Consider the following 24,766-nt stretch of genomic DNA (forward strand, 5'->3'; position numbering starts at 1 on the left):
AATACGTGCACTTGTTTCATATTCTCACTAGTTAAGGAAGAGAAAAGACATGGAGAAAATATAAAGAAAAGAAGGAATGAGAGGAATCCCAGAGTTTCTTCACATATACCTTGGTCCCCATTCCTACCAGAAAGAGCTCCTAAGCCCCAGTTCTTTGCAAGAACACTTACTTTAGTTCTTGGCATGTAGTGACACTAAACATTAGTTCCTGTCTCAGCCACCTTCCTCACAGCCAATGTCATTTGCTTACCTGACACCTAATTTAATATCTCCTCCTTTGAGGTTGGCCTGCCCTCTAGGCCTCCCCCGACCCCAGACAGGCTGGAAAACATCTGTACTATCACCAGTTTTCTCTCTCATTTCTGGGAATCTAAACATCATGTCTCAAATAGGGTAGAGTGGGAGTCTAAAGGAAAATTTATTTAGTGTCTTTTGTGAATCACGTATGTTTCTTACATATGCCAAATCTAGAGAGGAAGTTTCTCATTCAAGACTTTGGCCTTTTTGAAAAACCAGCTCTCAGGGAAATCTTGGGCAGACAAGTTTGAATCCTGGCTCTGATACTAAGTGTGTGACTTTGGGCAAATTGCTTGACCTCCCCAAGCCTCAGGCATCGCCTTTAGAAAGTAGAAATCATCATAATCATGTCAAATTTAGGGTAAATGCAGCCTGAGGAGAATTTGATTGTATGAGTGGCCTGAGAAAACCAATACCCCATCATATATGTAATTGTTCTCAGTAAAAAGCCACCTTCCAAAAGCCTCCTGTCGGCAGATTAAGGATTTAAAAGATCTTGAGAGGCTGGAATGATTGGTAGACTCTTAACTAGGTAAATGGGATACATATAAATTTATATTGGGCCTGTTTGGGGGTTCACAAAAGTTTCTATATAACTATGTCCTGGAAGGACAGAGTTTAAGTAGCTTCAGGTGAAAAATAAGCTTATATTTTAGTCAAAAGTTAGCATAGCATGAGTCAACAGTATGATGCGACCACCAAAAAATGGTGAAGCTGTCTTGGGCTATATTAATAGAAGAGGAATATTCAAAATAAGGAGGTAAATATGCTTAACACTACTGAACTGTACGCTTAAAAATGGTTAAGGTGATGTTTTCTCCATCATTTAAAAAATAAAGTGGTGATCTCATTTTACTTGTCTGTTGTTATAGTGACCCCCATTGGGGTGATTGTGTTTATGTTACACTTTATGAAAGGCACGGATTTAGGCAAATTAGTGAGGGGACTTGAAATCATGCTGCATGACAGGAACTGGGATGAATTCACAAACTGGCTAAAGGAGGGAAGGCATAAAGAACAACAATTCTCTTAAAATATGTAAGGATTGCCATTTTAGAAGAGTGATTATACTTACCCTGTTTCAAGGAATAGAACTTGGACCAGTGAAGTCTCTAAGACAGTGGTTCTCAAAGTGTGGTCCCGTGAAGAGCAGCAACAGCATCACCAGGGAACTTTTTAAAAATGTATATTCTTGGGCCCTGCATCCCAGAACCACTGAATCAGAAATTCTGGAGGTGGATACAGTAATCTCTTTTAACATACTTTCCAGGTGATTCTGATGCACACTAAAGATTGAGACACCCTGTTCTAAGAAAACAGATTTCAGTACAACAAAAACACATGAAAATTTGGTTACTAAAAAGATAACAATGATTCTCAATCTTTACTGTGTAACAGAATCACCTGGGAAGCTTTAAAACAACAAAACAAACAAACAACAAACTGTGACTGGGAATCACTCCCAGAGATTCTGGTTAATTGGCCTGGGGTAGAGCCTGGACACTGGTATGTTTTAAAAACAACATAGGTGATTTTAATGTGTAGCCAGGGTTGAGAACTACCTTAGTGGAAGGTTGAACTAGGATCACTAGGTTGGCTGTTTAAGAGATTCCTTGGGGACCCTATTTAAAAACAAAGATTTTTGGGCCTCAACCCTGGAGATTTAAATGGATTTGAGGTAGTGCCAAGGCATATTCTATTTTTCTTTCTTCCGTTTTTCCTTCCTTTCTTAAAAAAAAAAAATCTCTTCAGGTTAGACTAAAGCACAGTTAGCTTGATAAGTATCATTTTAGGTGACGAGACCTTTATATAAATTAGCTCAGTCATCAAACAGATATTGGACAGTCATTATGTGTAAGGATCTGAGCCTGTCCTGTAGGGCAGTGATTCCCAACATGATTGATTATCAGAATCACTTGTGGGTGGATTGGACTAACCACAGAGATTTTTACTTTAATTCAGCATGTATGATTTTGAAAAGCTGTGTATGTGAATTTGATGTGAAACTCTGATTAAGAATGACTTTTACATGGAGATTTGTTCCTGAAATTTTGAATGTAGTTTTTTTAAACAATAATTATAATATTTTTTATTACTGTTGAATATCAAGATGAGAGATTAAAGGAGGGTGTCTTTTTTTAAAATTAAAGTTTATTGGGGTGACAATGGTTAGTAAAGTTACATAGGTTTCAAGTGTACAATTCTGTAATACATCATCTATATATCACATTGTGTGTTCACCTCTCAGAGTCATATTTAAATTGATTAGGAAAGCATGCTATTTAAAGAAAATGAGGATAAATCCTTTTAAAGACATTTTATTTATTTTCTTTAATCATGTTTTAAGTACATTTTAATGTGCATCCTCACTCTAATATTTTCTTTTTTCATTTCAGATTTTTGTGTATTTTAATTTTTGATACACTGAAGTCAGAACATCCACACGTTTATTATGTTACACCCACAATTTGCCATTGACAAGTAATTGTAGGTGAATTTATTGCATGTAAGGTCAAAGCTCTGCTTCTCGCATCAGGAACAACATTGCTTAAGGTTAAGTGTAATGGATCTAAAGGCTTGTCATATTCATAGCAAGTTCTAACCTCAGGCTTTCATACCCTCTGGTTTTGATAGCTATGCCTCTTATATTCATTCCTTTCTTTCTGTGTCTGCTGCCCTCTTCTGGTTCAAGCTTCATGACCTCTTGCCTGTAACTGATTCCTAACTCATATTCCCATGTTAAGTTACCATATTGCCTTGTTGAATGCAGAATTAAATCCAGATGCCCTAATGAAGCCAATTATGGTTTGGCCCCATTCCAAGCTTTCAGTTGGTGTCCTTCATCCTCTTGTCTCCCCCCACCAAATACCTTTATTTCACTGTTTTTATCTGAATTTTACACATCTCTTAAAACTTAGTTTAAAACCTGTTCTCCTCTAGAAAGCTTTCCCCAAACTCCTCAGCAGGAACCCACTGTACCTTATGTCTTATAGCTCTTATGACATTTTGATCTTGGGATCATATGAGGCGTGATAAAAAAATACGGTGAATATTTAAATTAAAAAAATATTACAATAAAAGACATATCGCCATCAATCCCCCTCAAAATACTCCCCCTCGCTTCAAACACACTTATCCATCGTTCCTGCAACTTTCTGATGCAGTTCTGGAAGTCATCTTAAGTGAGTGTCTTTAGTTGCACTGTCATGACTGCCTCAATGTCCTGAATTGATTCAAAATGTTTACTTTTCATGGTCATTTTGACTTAGGGGAAGAAGAGCCAGAAGTTGCACGGTGCCAGATTCGGTGAATAAGGTGGATGAGGACACACCACAATGTTTTTACATGATGGAAATTGCCGTGTACCAGAAGTGATGTGTGACACACAGCGTTGTCATGATAGCGTTGCCTATTTCATGTTAATGCATTTGTTCATGATCCATGATTTACAGCACACTTTAAAACACATCTTGTGAGGGGTGTAAATGTCTATTACGTTGTTTTGTACACCTGAAACTAATAAAAATTTTAAAAACCCAAGAGCCTGTAAATAAGTCAATATTTTAAAAGTTTAATAATAACTACTATTAGATCCTCCCCTCCAAGAAAATAAAAATAAATAAAACACATCTTCTCTCAACCGTAGCTCACTCCTGACTGCATGGAACAAGTTGAAACTTGTCACACACTAAGGTTGACACGCTGCATCCCGTATTGAAGATCCCTGCCTTTCCGTTGTATGGCACTTGGCAGGAGCATTCACTGTATTTTTATCACAAAGAAAAGGCTCTGTGTCACACATGCTTCTGGTATGGCAATTTCTGTCAAAAACATTACAGTGTGTCCTCATCCACCTTATTCACTGGATCTGGCAATATGTGACTTCTGGCTCTTCCCCAAAGTCAAAATGACCATGAAAAGGTAAATGTTTTGAATCTATGCAGGACGTCGAGGCAGCCATGACAGATTAACGAAAGACACTCACAAAACAGGACTTTGAGAACTGCTTCAGAAAGTGGCAAGAACTATGGGCATCTGTGTTCGAAGTGAGGGGGAGTATTTTGAGGGGGGTTAATAGCAATGTGTCTTTTACTGTAATAAATGTTTTTTATTTAAACATTCATCATATTGTTTCATCACACTTCGTAGTTCTTTCTATACACATCTTCCTTACTAAGTTGTAAATTCCTTGAGGTTAGGAATTATTCACTTGCTTTGTCATTTCTAACATGTGGGACAATTATGTATGTATAATAGAAAAAAATCAAGGCAAAGTTTTTTAAGTTTCAGCTCCACCAAATAACACATGTGACAAATTATTTTGATTTCACTGAGTCCCAATTTCCTGACCTTCACAATGTGGGAAATGCTACTTAACCTTGCAGATTTGTTTTAAGAACTAAAAGTGAAAGAGTTATTTTTTAAATTTCTATTTATATATTTCTTACTTTCCAATTATAGTTGACATGCAGTATTATTTTACATTAGTTTCAGCAGTAAAGCATAATGGTTGGACATTTGTATAATTTATGAAGTGATTCCCCCTAATAAATCTAGTACCCACCTGGTACTATACATATTTATTACAATATTATTTACTATATTCCTTATATTGTACTTTGCATCCCTGTACAAATTGGTAGTTGTTAGAGTTATTTTGCTTGACATATAAAAGGCTTTCAATAAGTGCTCATTTTTTTTCTTATCTCTTTCCAAAATGTCTACCGTAGTACTTTGAAACTAACTTCAGTAAATATCAATAAAGCTAAATGATGCCCAAAGGCATTGAGGGCCTGAACTAGGGTAGTGTTATGGGAAACGAAAAGAAAGAGATGGATATGAAATAACATTATAAGCTAGATTTGATTTGAAACTGTGATTTGCTGGAGAGAAGAATGGCTGTGATTTTGAGCCTGGAATATTATGACATTTAACAAAGATAAAGAGACCAAGAACTTGTTTGAGGAAACTACTTAAAGGCAATTAAGTCTAGGCAATCCCATTTTAAAGGAAAAATTATAGGGGCACCAGTAACTTCATGGGCTTCATGGAAATGATCTGGGAAACCTGTAATGAAAGGCTGAGTTAAAATACTCATCCTTGGTAGTTCCCAACTCGAGTGTCATTTCAAACTTTGATTATTGGAAGTGGTGAAGTCTGGAATTAAAGGTTAATCTAGGAAAGACATGAGTGTTAAATTTTAGGAATTCTCGAATGTCTAGTAGTTTCCTTTTGTCTTCTTAAAAGAAACTTCCCTTCTGTAGTAAGTTATATTGCCACCACAATATATTACCTTATTGTTAAAGATTTTAATAGTAAGTTCAAGAACTTACCACTATGCTCAGATGGCATATAGTGTTTAATTCTGAAACAAGGGAAGTCCTGAAATACATTTTGGTTAAACTCTTTACCATGCTGATTTTAGAGTCAAAGTTAGATAAATCCTACATTTTAAAAAATAATTCAGAAGAGATATTATATGTTATAGGGATAAATTTTTAACTTTTCATCAAGTCATTTCTGACATGTTCCTAATTACAGTTATTCTTGAACTCTGCAATTTTTAAAGTAAGCCTTTTTATTTTGTTGTTCATACAGTGGTACGGAAATTTAAGCCTAGTTGAAGATACCCAACATAACTTTTAAAATAAATCCCTAAAGGTTTTTAAATAGAAAGTCCTACATGCTTTTTGCAAAAATTAGGACAGTTGTACAGAGAATAAAATGTTCAGTTTTCTCCCTTTGTTCCTTTTGTAGCCCCACTTTTCAAAGTTAACCACTTTTAAATTTAATTTATATTTTCCATATTTTGATATGTGGTATATATTTAATTTTTGTTAGCGTTGGGAATTGGATGTATTATATTTATTGTTCTGTAATTTTTATCCATTTAATATATAATTGACATTTTGCCATGAAAGTATATGGAGTATAAGCTTTTTCATTTAAATAGCCAAATAACAAGCAAAATTTTGATATTTTGTGATTTATACCCTATTAAATAAACTAATAAACTTTGGCAGAATACATTGCAGCTGTTAAGAACTTTAGATAGACATATGGACCTCAAATATAAATGCAGAAAGTTTTGGTATGTGTTATTTATCATAGTGAGAAATACTATAGCATTATTTCTAGATGTTAGTATATGAACATTGCTTTGGAGGGGGCATGTGAAACTTGTTTGACCAGATGAGTGTGTTAGTGTTTGTACAATGAAGGAGTATGCTTGCCCACTATGGGCAAAGTTTGTTTGTGGTTCTGAAGTAGGAATATGTCTCTGTGGGTCCCCAAATGATGTAGGGGACTTTTGAGTGAGTGAGTGCCGGGATCGTGTCTCATGAGACCGAAAAATGGAAACACGGACCCAGGAGAGGCTAAGAGTTTTTAAAAGAGGATCATTTATTGAAAGCAAAGGGTCAGAGCTTCCAAGCGGGAGGGGGTCCCGAATGGGGGTGCCCCATGCCTGAGGCAAAAGCTCTTACTTTTTTATCTTCCCTTGCCTGTTTGGGGAAGGGGAACTGTTTGAAGAAGGAAACTGGCACCTTTTAATGAAATTCGTCTACCAGGTTTGTTCTGCTTGCCCATCCTGAAGGAATTAGCAAAATAACCCACTCTTATCTATCAGATCTGCTCAGTTTGTCAGGCCAAAAGGAATTTTATGATTAACCTCAAGGCCTTGTTACATTTTGTCCTGGAGTGAAGGAGGGATTTCAAAACCTGGAGGTTTGGGATATAGCTGTCTTTGTTTATTCCACTGGGGACCTCCCTGTCTACCTAGGGGCATGCTAACTAACCTGTCTCAGTTCCACGTGATTTTTTGATAACATTGGAGCCATAAGTCCAAATACGTGACAGTCTTATAACAACGTCTCTCTTGGGATTGTCTGCTATAAAACACAAAATTCCAAGGCTGTGTGTTTTAATCCTGCCTGTCGTTATTGGTGCCTCAAATCATTCCATGAAGCTCATGAAGTTACTGGTACCACCATAACTTTTCCTATGGAAAGATATAGCCTAGACTTACACTAAATAAGTAACTCTTGCCATATCACACATTAGCGGCAGACTTACTATGCCCATACTAAATTGCATACTTGATAAGCAAAAAGCTATTATTGTGGCTCCACAAGCACTAGGATTTGAGGTGGTATGTGAAACAATGTATAGTTGAAGAATGAAAATGTTACTTCTAACCATTCTCCTCCCTTTGTTTTGTTCACAGATGCAACTTGGAATGAACAGGAAAAGGCTGAACTTTTTACAGATAACTTTTGTAATGTATGTGGAGTGGTGCTACAGTTTGAATCACAAAGGATTTCACATTATGAGGTAAGTTAAAAGGAATGGGAATAGAGTCTAAAGTAAATTTTTAAATGTAGCAGGTAAACTTCCTATGTTATCTGTTTTGATTCTTATAAGAACCTGTGAAGCAGGTGGTATTATTTCGCTTTAATGGATAAGGAGATTGGTTCAGAGAGGGACAGTAACCTACTAGCTTAAGTTTGGGGAATTTGAGTTTAAATTATTTTTGACTTCAAAGCTTGTTTTATTTTCTTCACACCCTTCTGTATCCCTTTGTATTCATCAAGCCACTGTATCCTTCCCTGTGGGAAATGTAAGGGAAGTGTTATAAAACTTGAGCAGGAAACTGTTAATGTGAATTAAGGGATATTATAGAACTCCAGATTCTTCCTTTACAGTAAATGAAGGCTATAAAACAAAATGAACCAGTCTTGTACTTGACTTAGCGACATATTTTTAGTCATGAAACCATAGAATTCTAGAGCTAAAAGAGTGAATGTTTAATGTTCCAACTCCTTTGGTTTATTGACTAGAAAGAATACTGATACCCAGAGTTACAGTGATTTTCTGTAGCTAGTCATTGGCATGACTAAGCTTAAAAAATGATTTCTTCTGATTTCAGTCCAGTGTTTTTTTCTTTTCATTTGCCATGGCCTCTGATATCTACATCATATGATGAGCTATTGGATTTTTTTCATATCTGGTATCTGGGTTACTAAAAGTACTAGATACATTTACTTAAAAGAAATATAATGCCAGCTCTACTTTTTAAAACATCTTGTTTCGCCCATTGCAAATCTTACTGGCAACTATACTTTAGTCCTTATATTCACTGGGATTCAATTACTATAATTATAGATAGGGAAATTGTGTTGGCTGTGGATTGGCAGGACCTAGGTTCAGGACTTCACCATTGTTGTGTAACCCTGGGCAAGTCACTTTACCTCTCAGCATGTTTCTTGAACATGTAAAATTCGTGGTGTGTGTAAGTAAATCTCTCTTACTATACTTGTGAGAATTAAATGAAATCAGATATGTGAGAGTACCTAGCTGATCTTCAGACTCCATAGCTCAAAGATTTAGAGTTAGTAAAGAGAGACACACAATCCAGGGGCTCTATGATAATTGTAGTTGGAACCCTGTGAATTTAAATTTGAAAAGTAGTTTTTATGGGCTTATAAAGTGCTATTCAGTGGAGAAAATGTACAAAAATACAAGAAAATGAAACTCAATCATAATTTTATCAGCTGTATCATTTAACTTCTCTTTTGTTTATATGATTCCAGTGTGCTTTCTGAACACACACACACACACACACACACACACACACACATTTTTATAAAAGAGAACTGTATATGTTATTTTGTACTTGCGTTTTTCATATAAGAGCATATTCTGGACACTTTGTCCTATCATTACAGTGTTTTCCTCTGTAATATTTTAATGACTAAAAAACATATTATGTAACATAGCATATTTTTAAATTTAAATTTCACTGCCATATGTAAGTTTGGTGCTTAAGCTCGTCAAATCATAAGTATAAACCATACATGACTTTCCACATATTTGAAAGCATTTCCGTATAAATATTCTACTTGAAAAGGTGATTTTTTTTTCCTCTTTGGTATATAGCTTGGTTAATAGTGTCAGACTATTTCAGTATAGTATTTATTGTACATGTAAAATAGAACAGTACTATAGAAGTTTTGAATTTTGATGAGGTTGTACTTATTACTATTTCCCTTTGTATGTATTACTTACATGTTTAAGAAACCATTCTCTGTACTTTTGTCATATTGACATCCCCCATATTTCCTTCTAAGACTCTTAAATTTTATTTTTACTTTAAAGTGTATAATCTATCTGATACTGATTTTCACACATGTAGGGTGGTAATAACATTTTAAAAATACAGATAGCCAGGTGTCCCAGCACTATTTATTTGGCCGGTCATCCTTACCCCACTGATTTGTAGTGCCACCTCTATCATATACTAATTTTCGTGTGTGTTTGTGTGTGTGTGTGTGTGTGTGTGTGTGTTTTGAGTCTATTCTGTTTTGTTGTAGTGCTCTGTTTGCTCCTCTCTACAGTAATTTCACGTCATTACTATAGCTTTAAAATAAGTCATGATATCTGCTAGGGCAAATTTTTTATGACAAAATAATCATCGTAATAGTTACATGACAAACCACAGATTGAGTGGAATTTATAACTCATGTAACTAACAAAGGATTAGTGTCTAGAATAGATAAAGGACCACACATCAATTAAAACAGGAAACAACCCAATAGAAAAATGGGAAAGTGATATGAACAGGCTGTAAAAGAGATACTCAACTTCGCTAGTGATCATACAGGACATGCAAGTTAAGGTGATAATGAGCTAGCTTATTAAAACCATAATGCTGGCAAAATTAATATAGCACTTAACACTTCAGGAGAATATAAGAAGACAGAAACACTCATATATGTTGCATTTGGAATTGTAAACTGCTTCAACATTTTTGGAGATAAATGTTTTAAAATATTTTTTATATTACTTTCAGGTTTACAAAACAACCTAATGATTGGACATTTACACCCCTCATAAAGTGATAGCCCCCCTCCCAGTTTACTACCCCTTTGACATCGTATATAGCTGTTAAAATACCATTGACTATATTCCCTACGCTATACTTTACATCCGGTGACTAAATATATATATATATTTAATTATAGTTGACATTCTATATTATTCTACATCAGCTTCAGATGTATACAGCGCAGTGGTCAGGCATTTACACAGTCTATGAAGTAATCCCCCGGATAAGTCCAGTACCCATCTGACACCCTACATAATCTGTACAACATTATTGATTACATTCCCCACACTGTATTGCACATCCCTGTGACTATTTTGTGACTATGAATTTGTATTTTCTAATCCCTTCACCTTCTCCCTCACTCCCAAACCCCCCTCCCATCTAAAAACCATCAGTTTTTTTCTCTGCATCTCTGAGCCTATTTGTTTTGTTTGCTCATTTATTCTTTTCTTTAGATTCCACATATAAGTGAGATCATATGGTATTTGTCTTTCTCTGTCTGACTTACTTCATTTAGCATAATGTTCTCTAGGTCCATCCATATTGTTGCAAATGGTAAGATTTCATTCTCTTTTATGGCTGAGAAATAATCCATTGTATAAATGTACCACAGTTTCTTTATCCAATCGTCTATTGATGGGCATTTCAGTCGTTTTAATATCTTGGCTATTGTGAATAGCACTGCAATGAACATAGGGGTGCATATTTTTTTTTAATTGGTGTTTTGCATTTCTTTGGATAAATACCCAGGAGTAGAATTGCTGAGTCATAAGGTAGTTCTATTTTTATTTTTTTGAGGAACCTTCATACTGTTTTCCATAGTGGTTGCACCAATCTGTAATTCCACCAACAGTGCACAAGGGATCCCTTTTCTCCACATCCTCGCCAACACTTGTTGTTTGTTGATTTATTGTTGATAGACATTCAGACAGGAGTGAGGTGGTATCTCATTGTGGTTTTTATTTGCATTTCTCTGATGATTAGTGATGTTGAGCATTTTTTCATATGTCTATTTGCCATCTGTATGTCCTCTTTGGAGAAATGTCTCTTCAGGTCCTCTGCCCATTTTTCAATTGTGTTTATTTGTATTTTTGGTGTTGAGTTGTGTGAGTCTTTTTAATAAATTTTGGATATTAACCCCCTATCAGATGTATCATTGGCAAATATCTTCTCCCGTTCAGTAGGATCTCTTTTTGTTTTTTTAATGGTTTCCTGTGCTGTGAAAAAACTTTTTAGTTTGATGTAGTCCCATGTGTTTATTTATTGTTTTGCTTCCCTTATTCAAGGGGATATATCAGTAAAAATATTACTAAGGGTAATGTCTGCTAGTTTACTTCCTATAGTTTATTCTAGGAGTTTTATGGTTTCAGGTCTTACATTTAAGTCTTTAATCCATTTTGAGTTTATTCTTGTACATGGCATAAGAAGACGGTCCAGTTTCATTTTTTGCACATATCTGTCCAGTTTTCCCAGCACCATTTATTAAATAGACTGTCTTTACCCCATTGTAAAGTCTTGCTTCCTTTGCCGTAGATTAAATGACCATATAGGCCTGGATTTATTTCTGGGCTCTCTATTCTGTTCCATTGATCTATGTGTCTGTTTTTATGCCAATACCATTCTGTTTTGATTACCGTAACCTTGTAGTGTAATTTGAAATCAGGTACCGTGATACCTCCCGTTTTGTTCTTATTTCTCAGGATTACCGTGGGTATTCGGGGTCTTTTATAGTTCCATATACATTATTGGGGTGACAATTGTTAGTAAAATTACATAGATTTCAGGTGTACAATTCTGTATCACATCATCTATAAATCACATTGTGTGTTCACCACCCAGAGTCAGTTCTCCTTCCATCACCATATATTTGATCCCCCTTACCCTCATCTCCCACCTCCCACCCCCCTTACCCTCTGGTGACCACTAAACTATTGTCTGTCTTGTCTATGAGGTTTTGTTTGTTTGTTTGTTTGTTTGTTTGTTTGTTTTCCGTAGACGTTTATCATTTATATCCCTCACACTGTGGACAACCCTCCCCCCATCCACTATCTCTCTGACATTGCACTGAGCCATCCCATTTCCACTATCTCCACTCCCAATGCTGTACTCTGCCTCTTGTAAATGTATACATACCTATATATACATATATATATATGTTTATATATATATATATATATATACATATATATATATATATAATATTATAGTTGGCATTCATTATTGTTCAGCTTCAGGTGTACAGTGCAGTGATCAGGCATCTACATCTTCCCTGACATGGTCTCCGAAATGGGACATATGTCTATCGGATACCCTACAAAATCTTTACAACATTATTGATTATGTTCCCCAGATTAATTTTCAAAACCCCGTGGCCATCTTGTGGTTACTGACTGTTTTCTAATCCCCTCAACTTCCCCCTTACCCCCAACCCCCCGCCCATCTAGCAACCCTCAGTTTTTCCTCTTTGTCTCCAAAACCATTTCTGATTAGTTCATTCACTTATTCTATTCTTTAGATTCCACATATATGTGAGATCATATGGTATTTGTCTTTCTCTGTCTGACTTATTTCACTTAACATAATGTTCTCTGGGTCCATCCATGTTGTTGCAAATGGTAAGATTTCTTTCTTCTTTATGGCTGCGTAGTACTCCATTGTATAAATGTACCACAGCTTCTTAATCCAGTCATCTACCGATGGGCATTTCGGTTGTTTCCAAGTCTTAGCTATTGTGTATAGTGCTGCAATAAACATAAGAGTGCATAAAGATTTTTGAATTGGAGTTTTGGATTTCTCCGGATAGATACCTAGGAGTGGAATTACTGGATCATAGGGTAGTTCCATTTTCAGATTTCTTAGTTACCTCCATACAGTTTTCCATAGTAGCTGCACCAATCTGCAATCCCACCAACAGTGCACAAGCGTTCCCTTTTCTCCACATCCGCGCCAGCACTTGTTGTTTGTTGATTTATTGATGATAGCCATTTTGACTGGGGTGAGGTGGTATCTCACTGTGGTTTTTATTTGCATTTCTCTGATGGATAGTGAGGTTGAGCATTTCTTCATATGTCTGTTTGTCATCTGTATGTCCTTTTTAGAAAAATGTCTCTTCAAATCCTCTGCCCATTTTTTAATTGGGTTGTTTGTTTTTTTGGAGTTGAGTTGAGTGAGTTTTTCATAGATTTGTGATATTAATCCCTTATCAGATATATCATTGGCAAATATCTTTTCCCATTCAGTAGGATCCCTTTTTGTTTTATTGATGGTTTCCTTTGCTGTGAAAAAACTTTTTAGTTTGATATAATCCCACATGTTTATTTTTTCTCTTACTTCCCTCGTGTGAGGGGATATATCAGTAAAAATATTACTCCGGGTAATGTCTGTGATGTTTCTTCCTATATTTTCTTCTAGGTATTTCATGGTTTCAGATCTTACACTTAAGTCTTTAAGCCATTTTGAATTTATTTTTGTATATGGTGTAAGGAAGTGGTCCAGCTTCATTTTTTTGCATGTGTCTCTCCAGGTTTCCCAGCACCATTTATTGAATAGACTGTCTTTACCCAATCGCACATTCTTGCTTCCATTGTCGTAGATTAAATGGCCATATAGGCATGGATTTATTTCTGGACTCTCTATTCTGTTCCATTGATCAGTGTCTGTTTTTATGCCAGTACCATGCTGTTTTGATTACTGTAGCCTTGTAGTATAATTTGAAGTCAGGTATTGTTATACCTCCCACTTTGTTCTTATTTCTCAAGATTGCTGAGGCTATTCGGGGTCTCTTATGGTCCCATATAAATTTTAGGATTATATGTTCTATTTCTGTGAAAAACGTCGTTGATAGTTTGATAGGAATTGCATTGAATATGTATATTGCCTTAGGCAGTATGGACATTTTAACTATATTAATTCTTCCTATCCATGAACATGATATGTGTTTCCATCTATTTATATCTTCTTTCATTCCTTTCTTCAGTGTCTTATAATTTTCTGAGTATAGATCTTTTACTTCTTTGGTTAAATTTATTCCCAAGTTTTTTATAGTCTTTGGAGCAACTGTAAATGGGATTGTTTTTTAATTTCTCCTTCTGATGTTTTATTATTGGTATATACAAATGCAACTGATTTCTGAATATTAATTTTGTATCCTGCTACTTTACTAAATTCATCTATCAGCTCTAATAGCTTCTTGGTGGAGTCTTTAGGGTTCTCTATATATAGTATCATATCATCTGCATATAATGATAATTTTACTTCCTCCTTATCAATTTGGATGCCTTTTATTTCTTTTTCTTGTCTGATTGCTGTGGCTAGAACTCCCAGCACTATGTTGAATAGAAGCGGAGATAGTGGGCAACCTTGTCTTGTTCCTGATTTTAGGGGGAATGGTTTTAGCTTTTCCCCATTGAGTATGATGTTAGCTGTGGGTTTGTCATATATGGCCTTTATTATGTTGAGATATGATCCCTCTATTCCCACTTTCTTAAGGGTTTTTATCATAAATGGCTCTTGGATTTTATCAAATGCTTTTTCTGCATCTATTGATATGATCATGTGATTTTTATTTTTCATTTTGTTAATGTGGTGTATCACATTAATTGATTTGCGGATGTTGAACCACCCTTGCATACCAGGGATGAATCCCACTTGATCATGGTGTATGATCTTTTTAATGTATTGCTGAATTCTGTTCGCTAATATTTTGTTGAGGATTTTTGCATCTATGTTCATTAGAGATATCGGCCTGTAGTTTTCTTTTTTTGTGGTGTCTTTGTCTGATTTTGGGATCAGGGTGATAGTGGCTTCGTAAAAAGTGTTTGGGAGTCTTCCCTCCTTCTGGATTTTTTGGAAGAGCTTGAGGAGAATAGGTGATAATTCTTTTTTGAACGTTTTGTAAAATTCACCTGTAAAGCCATCTGGTCCAGGGCTTTTGTTTTTTGGGAGATTGTTGATTACTGATTCATTTTCCCTGGTGGTAATCAGTCTATTCAGGTTTTCTGTTTCTTCTTGAGTTAACCTTGGAAGGTTGTACGCCTCTAGAAATTTATCCATTTCTTCCAGATTGTGAAATGTGTTGGCATATAGTAATTTCATAGTAATTTCTTAAAACTTTTTGTATTTCAGCGGTGTCCGTTGTCACTTCTCCTCCTTCATTTCTGATTTTATTAATTTGGGTCCTCTCTCTCTTTTTTTTAATGAGTCTGGCTAAAGGTTTGTCAATTTTGTTTATCTTCTCTAAGAACCAACTCTTGTATTCATTGATCTTTTGTATTGTTTTTCTGGTTTCTATTTCATTTATTTCTGCTCTGATCTTTATTATCTCCTTCCTTGTGCTCCCTTTGGGCTTATTTTGCTGTTCTTTTTCTAGATCCCTTAAGTGTGAAGATAAACTGTTGATTAGTGATGTTTCTTGTTTCTTTAGGTAGGCCTGCACAGCTATGAATTTCCCTCTTAGGACTGCTTTCACGGCATCCCATAGATTTTGGGTCGTGGTGTTTTCATTTTCGTTTGTCTCGAGATGTCTTTTGATTTCTTCCTTGATCTCTTTCTTGACCCATTCTTTATTTAGTAATAAGTGACTCAGCCTCCATGAATTGGTGTGTCTTCCAGTTTTTTTCCTGTAGTTCGTTTCTAATTTCATAGCATTGTGATCAGAGAAGACAATTGGTATGATTTCAATTTTCTTAAATTTATCAAGACTTGTTTTGTGGCCTAACATATGGTCTATCTTGGAAAATGTTTCATGTGCGCTGGAGAAAAACGTGTATTTTGCAGCATTGGGGTGAAATCTTCTGAAAATATCGATTAAATCCAAGTGGTCCAATGTATCGTTTAAGGCTGTTGTTTCCATATTGATTTTCTGTCTGGAAGACCTGTCCCTTGTTGTCAGAGGTGTGTTGAAGTCCCCTACTATGATAGTGTTACTGTTGATCTCTGTCTTTATGTCAGTCAGTACTGACATAAAGCAGTTTTATATATTTAGGTGCTCCTATGTTGGGTGCATAGATGTTTACTAGGGTTATGTCCTCTTGTCCGATCGATCCCTTTATTATTATATAGTTCCCATCTTTATCTTTTAATATGTTCTTTATTTTAAAGACTATTTTGTCAGATATAAGTATTGCAACTCCAGTTTTTTTCTCATTTCCATTTGAATGAAATATCTTACTCCAGCCCTTCACTTTCAGCCTGTGTGTGTCTTTTGTTCTGAGGTGAGTCTCTTGTATACAGCATATACAAGGGTCTTGCTACTTATCCAGTGAGCCACCCTATGTCTCTTAATTGGAGCATTTAATCCGTTTACATTTAAAGTGATTATTGATAGGTACATAGTTATTGCCATTTTTAAATTTGTAGTTAGGTTGTTTTGATCTTTGTTCTATTTACAGAAGTCCTTTTAGTATTTCTTGCAATGCTGGCTTGGTGGTAATAAATTCCTTTAGCTTATTTTTTTCTGGAAAGCTCTTTATCTCTCCATCAACTTTAAATGATAGCCTTACTGGATAAAGCAATCTAGGTTGTAGGCCTTTGTTTTCCATCACTTTGAGTATCTCCTGCCACTCCCTCCTGGCCTTCAATGTTTCTGTAGAAAAGTCATTTATATAGTTTTATAGGAGTTCCCTTGTATGTAACCCTCTGTCTTTCTCTTGCTGCTTTTAGGATTCTCTCTTTGTCTTTAAGCTTTGACATTTTAACTATAATGTGTCTTGGTGTGGACCTGTTTGGGTTTATCCTGGTTGGAACTCTCTGCACCTCCTGGGTTTGTATGTTGGTTTCCTTCATCGGGTTGGGGAAGTTTTCAGACATTATTAACTTCAAATATGTTCTCAATCCCTTGCTTCCTCTCTTCATCTTCTGGTATTCCTGTGATGCGCATGTTGTTGCGCTTGATGTTATCCCAGAGGTCTCTTAGGCCATCCTCATTGTTTTTTATTCTTTTTTCTTTCTGTTGTTCCGTTTGGATGATCTCTGCTACCTTGTCTTCTAAGTTGCTGATTCGATCTTCTGCTTCATCTAGCCTGCTGGTAATTCCTTCAAGTGAGTTCTTAATTTCGGTAATTGTGTTCTTTAGTTTTAACTGGTTGTTCGTTATGATTTCTACATCCTTCTTTATGTCTTCTCTAAGCTCCTTAAACATTCTTATCATCAGTGTTCTGAACTCTGTCTCTGAAAGGTTGGTTACCTCTGCTTCATTTGGTTCCAGTTGTGGAGGTTTCTTCTGTTCTTTTATTTGGGACGTGTATCTTTGTTTCCCCATTCTGGCTGACTCTCTGTGTTTGCTTTGATGTATTAGGTAGATCCCCTAGAGTTCTTAGTTCTTGCTAGGTTATCTTATGTAGTATGTGTCCTTTATATTTGACTTGCACTACTTCGTTCTTCTCCTCTGCGTGTGCTCCAAAGGTGACTCTTGTGTTCTGTATATTGTCCTGTTCAAGAATATCTTTAATTGCTTTTTGCTTGTGAGTAGGTGGGGTTAACTCCTAGGCTGACTCGTTGTGAGACTTGGCTCTGCCCACCGCAGGGCATTCTGCTGCATGAGGCTTGACCACTTAAATGTGGTTTGGCCTCTATGGGCTCTAGTGCCTGCAGAGAATTCCCTCTGGGTGTGTGACTTGTAGGTCAAACCCAGTAGTAATCTGGTTTGGTCTGGAGTTGGCCTCTGGATATGTTGAATCTTGTGCCTCTTAAGCTGAGCCCTCCTGGTCTCTGTGCTCTCCGTTCCGCCCTGGGATCCCATGCGTGCCCGGAACTGCGGGTGCCACCTCGGATTTCGCTGCCGCCGCCGCCGCCGCTGCCGGCCGAGATCCCGCCGGGGGCCCCCGCGTTTTCACTCCGCTCCCTTCCTTCCTTCCCCTGCTCGCCCAATTAGCGCACCTTCAAGTAATACTTCCACGAGTCCCTTAGCTGTTCTGTGTGATGAGCAAAGAGTTCTTTGATGGTTTATAGGTCCCGTTTGTAATAAGATTCGGAGGAGAACTCAGAAAGTGCGCCCCGCTGCCGCCATTCCTATGATACCCTCCGAAGATCTAGTTCCATATACATTTTAGGATTGGTTGTTCTATATCTGTGAAAAATGTCACTGGTATTTTGATAGGAATTGTGTTGAATCTACATATTGCTTTGGGTGGTATAGACATTTTAACTGTATTCTTCGTATCCATAGCATGGTGTATGTTTCCATTTATTTGTATCTTGTTTAATTTCTCTCTTCAGTGTCTTATAATTTTCTGAGTACAGGTCTTTTACTTCCTGGGTTAAATTTATTCCTAAGTATTTTATTTCTTTGATACAACTGTAAATGGGATTGTTTTCTTAATTTCTCTTTGTGATAGTTCGTTATTGGTAGATAAAAATGCAATGGATTTCTGAATATTAATTTTGTATCCTGCTGCTTTACTAAATTAATTTATCAGTTTTAGTAGATTTTTTCGTGGAATGTTTGGGGTTCTCTCTATATAGTATCATATAATGTGCAAATTAGGACAATTTTACTTCCTCCTCTCTAATTTTGGATGCCTTTTATTTCTTTTTCTTGACTGATTGTTGTGGCTAGAACTTCCAGCGGTATGTTGAATAAAAGTGGTGAGTGCGCATCCTTGTCTTGTTCCTGATCTTAAGGAGAATGCTTTTAGCATTTACCCATTGAGTTAGCTGTTGGTTTGTCATATATGGCCTTGATTATGTTGAGATATGTCCCCTCTATTCCCACTTTGGTGAGAGGTTTTATCATAAATGGCTGCTGGATTTTGTCAAATGCTTTTTCTGCATCTATTGATATGACAATATGATTTTTATGTTTCATTTTTGTGAGATATCACGTTAATTTATTTGTGGTATTGAATCAACCTTGCATACCAGGATTGAATCCCACTTGATCATGGTATATGATCTTTTTAATATAGTGCTGAATTCGGTTTGCAGATATTTTGTTGAGGATTTTTGCATCTATGTTCATTAGGGATAGCGGCCTATAGTTTTCTTTTTTTATAATGTCTTTGTCTCGTTTTGGGATCAGGGTAATGGTAATGGTGGAGTAGTAAAATGAGCCTGGGAGCCTTTTCTCCTCATGGATTTTTTGGAATAGTTTGTGGAGAATAGATATTAATTCGTTTTTGAATGTTTGGCAAAATTCACCTGTGAAGCCATCTGGTCCAGGACTTTTTCTTGAGACCTTGTTGCTTACTGATTCAATTTCATTGGTAGTAATCGGCCATTTCAGATTTTCTGTTTTTTCTGGTTTCAGCCTTGGAATATTATATGCTTCTAGAAATTCATCCATTTCTTCCAGATTGTCTAATTTGTTGGAATATAGTTGCTCATAGTATTTTCTTAATTTTTAAGTATATTTCTGTGGTGTCAATTGGCACTTCTCTTTTTTTCTGATTTTATTTGTGTCTTTTCTTTTTTTCTTCATGAATCTGCTTGAAGGTTTGTCAAATGTGTGTATCTTTTCAAAAAAAACTAATTCTTGGTTTCATTGATCATTTGTATTGTTTTCTGGTCTCTATTTTGTTTATTTCCGCTCTGATCTTTATTATTTCCTTCCTTGTACTCACTTTGGGCTTTCTTTTTCTTTTTATCATCCTTGAGTCTCCTTTTTTTAAAAATAAAATTTATTGGGGTGACAATGGTTAGTAAAATTACATTGGTTTCACGTGTACAATTCTGTAATACATCATCTATATATCACATTGTGTGCTCACCACCCAGAGACAGTTCTCCTTCCATCACCATATATGTGACCCCCTTTACCCTCTTCTACTGTCCCACCTCCATCCTCCCTCCTTACCCACTAAATTGTTGTCGGTGTCTATTAGTTTTGTTTCTTTATTTGTTTGTTGTGTTCCTTTGTTGCTTTCGGTTTTATATCCCGCATTTGAGTGAAATCATATGGTTCTCGACTTTTTTCACTTAGCATCATGATCTCAAGGTCCATCCATGTTGTCTCAAATGGCAGTATTTCATCTTTTCTGATGGCTGAGTAGTAGTCCATTGTGTATACATACCACATCTTCTTTAATCATCTATTGAAGGACACTTTTGTTTCCATGTCTTGGCCACCATAAATAATGCTGCAATGAACATTGGAGCACACTTGTCTTTATGTATAAATGTTTTCAGAATTTTTGGGTAGATAACCAAGAGAGGGATTGCTGGGTCATATGGTAATTCTATTCTTAATTTTTTGAGGAACGTCCATACTGTTTTTCATTGCAGCTATACCAATTTACATTCCCACCAACAGTATATGAAGGTTGTTTTTTCTCCCCTGCCTCTCCAACACTTGTTATTATTTGTCTTGTTGATGATAGCCATTCTAACAGTTGTGAGGTTATATCTAATTGTGGTTTTGATTTGCATTTCCCTAATAGCTAGTGAAGTTGAGCAATTTTTAATGTTAGATCTGTTGGCCATTTGTATGTTGTTTTGGGAGATGTTCTGTACATGTCCTCTGCCAATGTTTTAATTGGATTGTTTGTCTTTTTTGTTGTTGAGTTGTATGAGTTCCTCAGATATTTTGGATATTAGCCCCACATGGGAGTCGTTGTTTGCAAATAGCTTCTCCCATTCAGTTGGTTGCTTCTTTGTTTTGCTGGTGGTTTCTTTTGCAGTGCAGAAGCTTTTTAGTTTGATATAGTCCCACTTATTTATTTTAGCCTTTACTTTCCTTGCCTTTGAGGTCAAATTCATAACATCATTTTTTTTTTTTTTACCCAAGGTCCGTAAGTTTAGTACTTTTGCTTTCTTCTATGCACTTTATTGTTTCAGATCTTATATGTAGGTCTTTGATCCATTTTGAGTTAATTTTGGTACATGGTGACAGATAGCAATCTAGTTTCATTCTTTTGCACGTGGCTTTCCAATTCTCTCAACACCATTTATTGAAGAGGCTCTTTTCTCCATTGTATGTTTTTAGCTTCTTTGACAAAAATTATCTGTCCATATTTATGTGGTTTTATTTCTGGGTGCTCAATTCTATTCCATTGGTCTATGTGTCTGTTTTTCTGCCAATACCATGCTGTTTTGATTATTTTTGCCGTGTAGTACAAGCCAGTCAGGGAGTGTGGTACCTCCAGCATTTTTCTTTTTTCTTAGGATTGCTTTGGTATTCGGGGTCTTTTGTGGTTCCATAGAAGTCTGATGATTTTTTGTTCTACTGCTTTAAAAAATGCCATTGGGATTTTGATGGGGATTGCATTAAATCTGTATATTGCTTTGGGTAATATGGCCATTTTAACTATGTTGATTCTTCTAATCCATGAGAATGGAATGAAATGTCTTTCTATTTCTTTGTGTCTTCTTCTATTTCTTTTAAAACTGTCTTATAGTTTTCTGCATATAGGTCTTTCACATCCTTGGTTAAGTTTATTCCTAGGTATTTTATTCCTTTTGTTGCAATTCCAAAAAGATTTTTTTTTCTAATTTCTGTTTCTGAGATTTCATTGTTACTCTATAGGAATGCAATGGATTTTTGTATGTTGATTTTGTAGCTGGCAACTTTACTGTATTCGTTTATTTTCCTAATAGTTTTTTGGTAGAGTCTTTAGGATTTTCTATATAAAGGATCATGTCATCTGCAAAAAGTGACAGTTTAACTTCTTCATTCCCAATGTGGATGCCTTTTATTTTTTTCTCTTGCCTGATTGCTCTGCCTAGGATTTCCAACACTATGTTGAAAAGCAGAGGAGATAGGGGACAGCCCTGTTATGTCCCTGAACATAGAGGAAACGACTTCAATTTTTCATCATTAATTATGAGATTAGCTGAGGGTTTGTGATATATGGCCTTAATTATGTTAAGGTATTTTCTTTTTATACCCATTTTATTTTTAATCATAAATGGATGTTGTATTTTGTCAAATGCTTTTCTTGCATCTATTAATATAATCATATGATATTTGTCCTTTATTTTGTTTATGTGATGTATCACATTGATGGATTTGCGGATGTTGAACCATCCTTGTGCCCGGGGGATGAACCCCACTTGGTTGTGATGAATAATCTTTTTAATGCATTGTTGTATTTGATTTGCTAGTATTTTGTTTAGGATTTTTGCATTTGTATTAATCAGAGATATTGATCTGTAATTTTCATTTTTTGTGTTATCTTTACCAGGTTTTGGTATCAGGGTAATGTTGACCTCATAAAATGAATTAGGAAGTATTGTCTCTTTTTCAGTTTTTTGGAGGAGTTTGAAAAGGACAAGTATTAAATCATCATTGAATGTTTGGTAGAATTCACTATTGAAGCCATCTGGTCCTGTACTTTTTGCTTTTGGAAGGATTTGGATCCCAGATTCCATTTCCTTACTGTTGATTGATTTATTTAGATTTTCCAGTTCTTCGTGATTCAGTCTAGGAAGGGTATATGTTTCTAAGAACTTGTACATTTCTTCTAGGTTATTGAATTTGGTGGCATATAGTCCGTCATAGTATTCTTGTATGATCCTTTCTATTTCTGTTGTGCTCATGGTAACTTCTCCTCTTTCATTTCTGATTTTGTTTATTTGTGTCTTTTCTCTTTTTATTTTAGTGAGTTTAGCCAAGGGTTTCTCAATTTTATTAATCTTTTCAAAGAACCAGCTCTTTGTTGCATTAATTTTTTTCTATTGTCTTTTTATTCTCCATTTCATTTAGTTCTGCTCTGATTTTTATCATTTCCTTCCTGTGCTGAGTTTGGATTTAATTTGTTCTTCTAGTTCTTTAATGTATAATGTAGATTATTTATCTGGGATTTTTCTTTCTTCAGATAGGCTTGTAATAATATAAATTTCCCTCTTATTACTGCTTTTGCTGCATCCAGATAATTTTGATAGGATGTATTTTCATTGTCATTTGTTTCTGTGTATTTTTTGATCTCTCCTCTTATTTCTTCTTTAACGCAGTCGTTCTTTAAAAGTATGTTGTTTAATCTCCACATATTTGTGGGTTTTCCTGCTTTCTTTTTGCCATTGATACCCAATTTCAAAGCCTTGTGATCAGATAATGTTCTGGGTATGATTTCAATCTTCTTAAATTTGCCGAGGCTAGTTTTATGTCCCAATATATGGTCTGTCCTTGTGAATGTTCTGTGTGCAATATCTGACAATTAAGTTCACAAACATATACTAGAAAAAGTGCTACATACCTCATTGTTGAATATCACTATGGTCACCTTTGAAGTACTTCCTTTGGGAATCTTTGCACCGATGCCAGCACTTACTCCACCCTTCAAAGCAATTTTGGAATTCTTTTTTGAATGGCCATCAGAGCTCTCATCATATTACCCTTGATGTCCTGAATATCAGCAAAATGTCTTCCTTTCAATATTTCCTTTATCTTCGGGTAAAGAAAGAAGTCATTGGGGGCCAGATCAGGTGAGTGGGGAGGGTGTTCCAATACAATTATTTGTTTACTGGCTAAAAACTCCTTCTCAGACAGTGCCGTGTGAGCTGGTGCATTGTCGTGATGCAACAGCCATGAATTGTTGGCGAAAAGTTCACGTTTTCTAACTTTTTCATGCAGACTTTTCTGCACTTCCAAATAGAAAACTCGGTTAACTGTTTGTCCAGTTGGTACAAATTCATAATGAATAATCCCTCTGATATCAAAAAGGTTAGCAACATTGTTGCAACGAGTTCCCAAACTTAATTGTCAGACCTCTGTACACTTGAAAAGAATGCATAGTCTGGTGTTCTAGGATGAAGTGCTCCATCAATGTCGATTATTTCCATTTGGTCGAACGTGTCATTTAGGGGTGATATTTCCTTATTTATTTTCTGTTTGGATGACCTATGAGTAGCTGTCAATGATTTATTTGGGTCCCCTACTATAATTGTGTTTTGGTCGATGTCTTCCTGTAGTTCTGTTAGTAGTTGCTTTGTATATTATAATATTCTGGTGCTCTCTAATTGGGGGCATAAATATTGAAGGCTGTTATGTCTTCTTTTGGTATAGTCCTCTTTATCATTATGAAATGTCCATCTTTGTCTCTTGTTACCTTTTTTATCCTGAAGTCTGTTTCATCTGATATCAGTATAGCTACAACTACTTTTCTCTGGATACCATTTGCTGGAGTATCAATTTCTACCCTTTCACCTTGAGTCTGTATTTGACCTTGTAGCTGAGATCCATCTCTTGGAGGCAGCACATGGTTGGGTTTTGTTTTTTGATCCAATCTGCTACTCTGTGACTTTTTATTGGTGAATTCAGTCCATTTACATTTAGGGTGATTATTGATATACGAGGATTACCTATATCTATTTTGTCTTTTGTTTTCTTGTATCTCGGTATCTCCATTGTTTCTTTAACTTTTTGTTGCTATCTGTTCTTTTAGTGTGGTGATGTTCTAATATGATTTTTCCTCTGTTTCATTTTTCTTTTTCTTTCTTTCTTTTTTTTTTTTGGTATGTTATATATGTCAGTTCTGGATTTTTTTCTTTTTTGAGTGGTTACCATTAAGTTTATGTAAAAGAAAGTTTCGTATACACAGTAGTCCTTTTCTTCAGCATGCATCTTATCTCCATTTTCCTTTGTAGATTCAGACCTTTACTCTTTCCCCATTTGTGTTTCTATTGTCACAAGTTATTCCTACTTATGCTGTT

General features: G+C 35.7%; 1 protein-coding gene across 4 annotated transcripts in view; it reads left to right on the top strand.

Moving 5' to 3' along the window:
* The window catches only part of ZMAT1 (zinc finger matrin-type 1), a 51,346-nt gene that overhangs the window by 7,010 nt on the left and 19,570 nt on the right, over positions 1-24,766 (top strand). For all 4 annotated transcript variants that reach the window (XM_033103896.1, XM_033103910.1, XM_033103904.1 and 1 more), the window contains exon 2: positions 7,523-7,629. In XM_033103896.1, coding sequence (XP_032959787.1) covers positions 7,523-7,629 — 107 coding nt within the window. The remainder of the gene's footprint in view (positions 1-7,522; positions 7,630-24,766) is intronic.

Source organism: Rhinolophus ferrumequinum, chromosome X (assembly GCF_004115265.2).
Source record: "Rhinolophus ferrumequinum isolate MPI-CBG mRhiFer1 chromosome X, mRhiFer1_v1.p, whole genome shotgun sequence".
In the NCBI taxonomy this organism is placed as follows: domain Eukaryota; kingdom Metazoa; phylum Chordata; class Mammalia; order Chiroptera; family Rhinolophidae; genus Rhinolophus; species Rhinolophus ferrumequinum.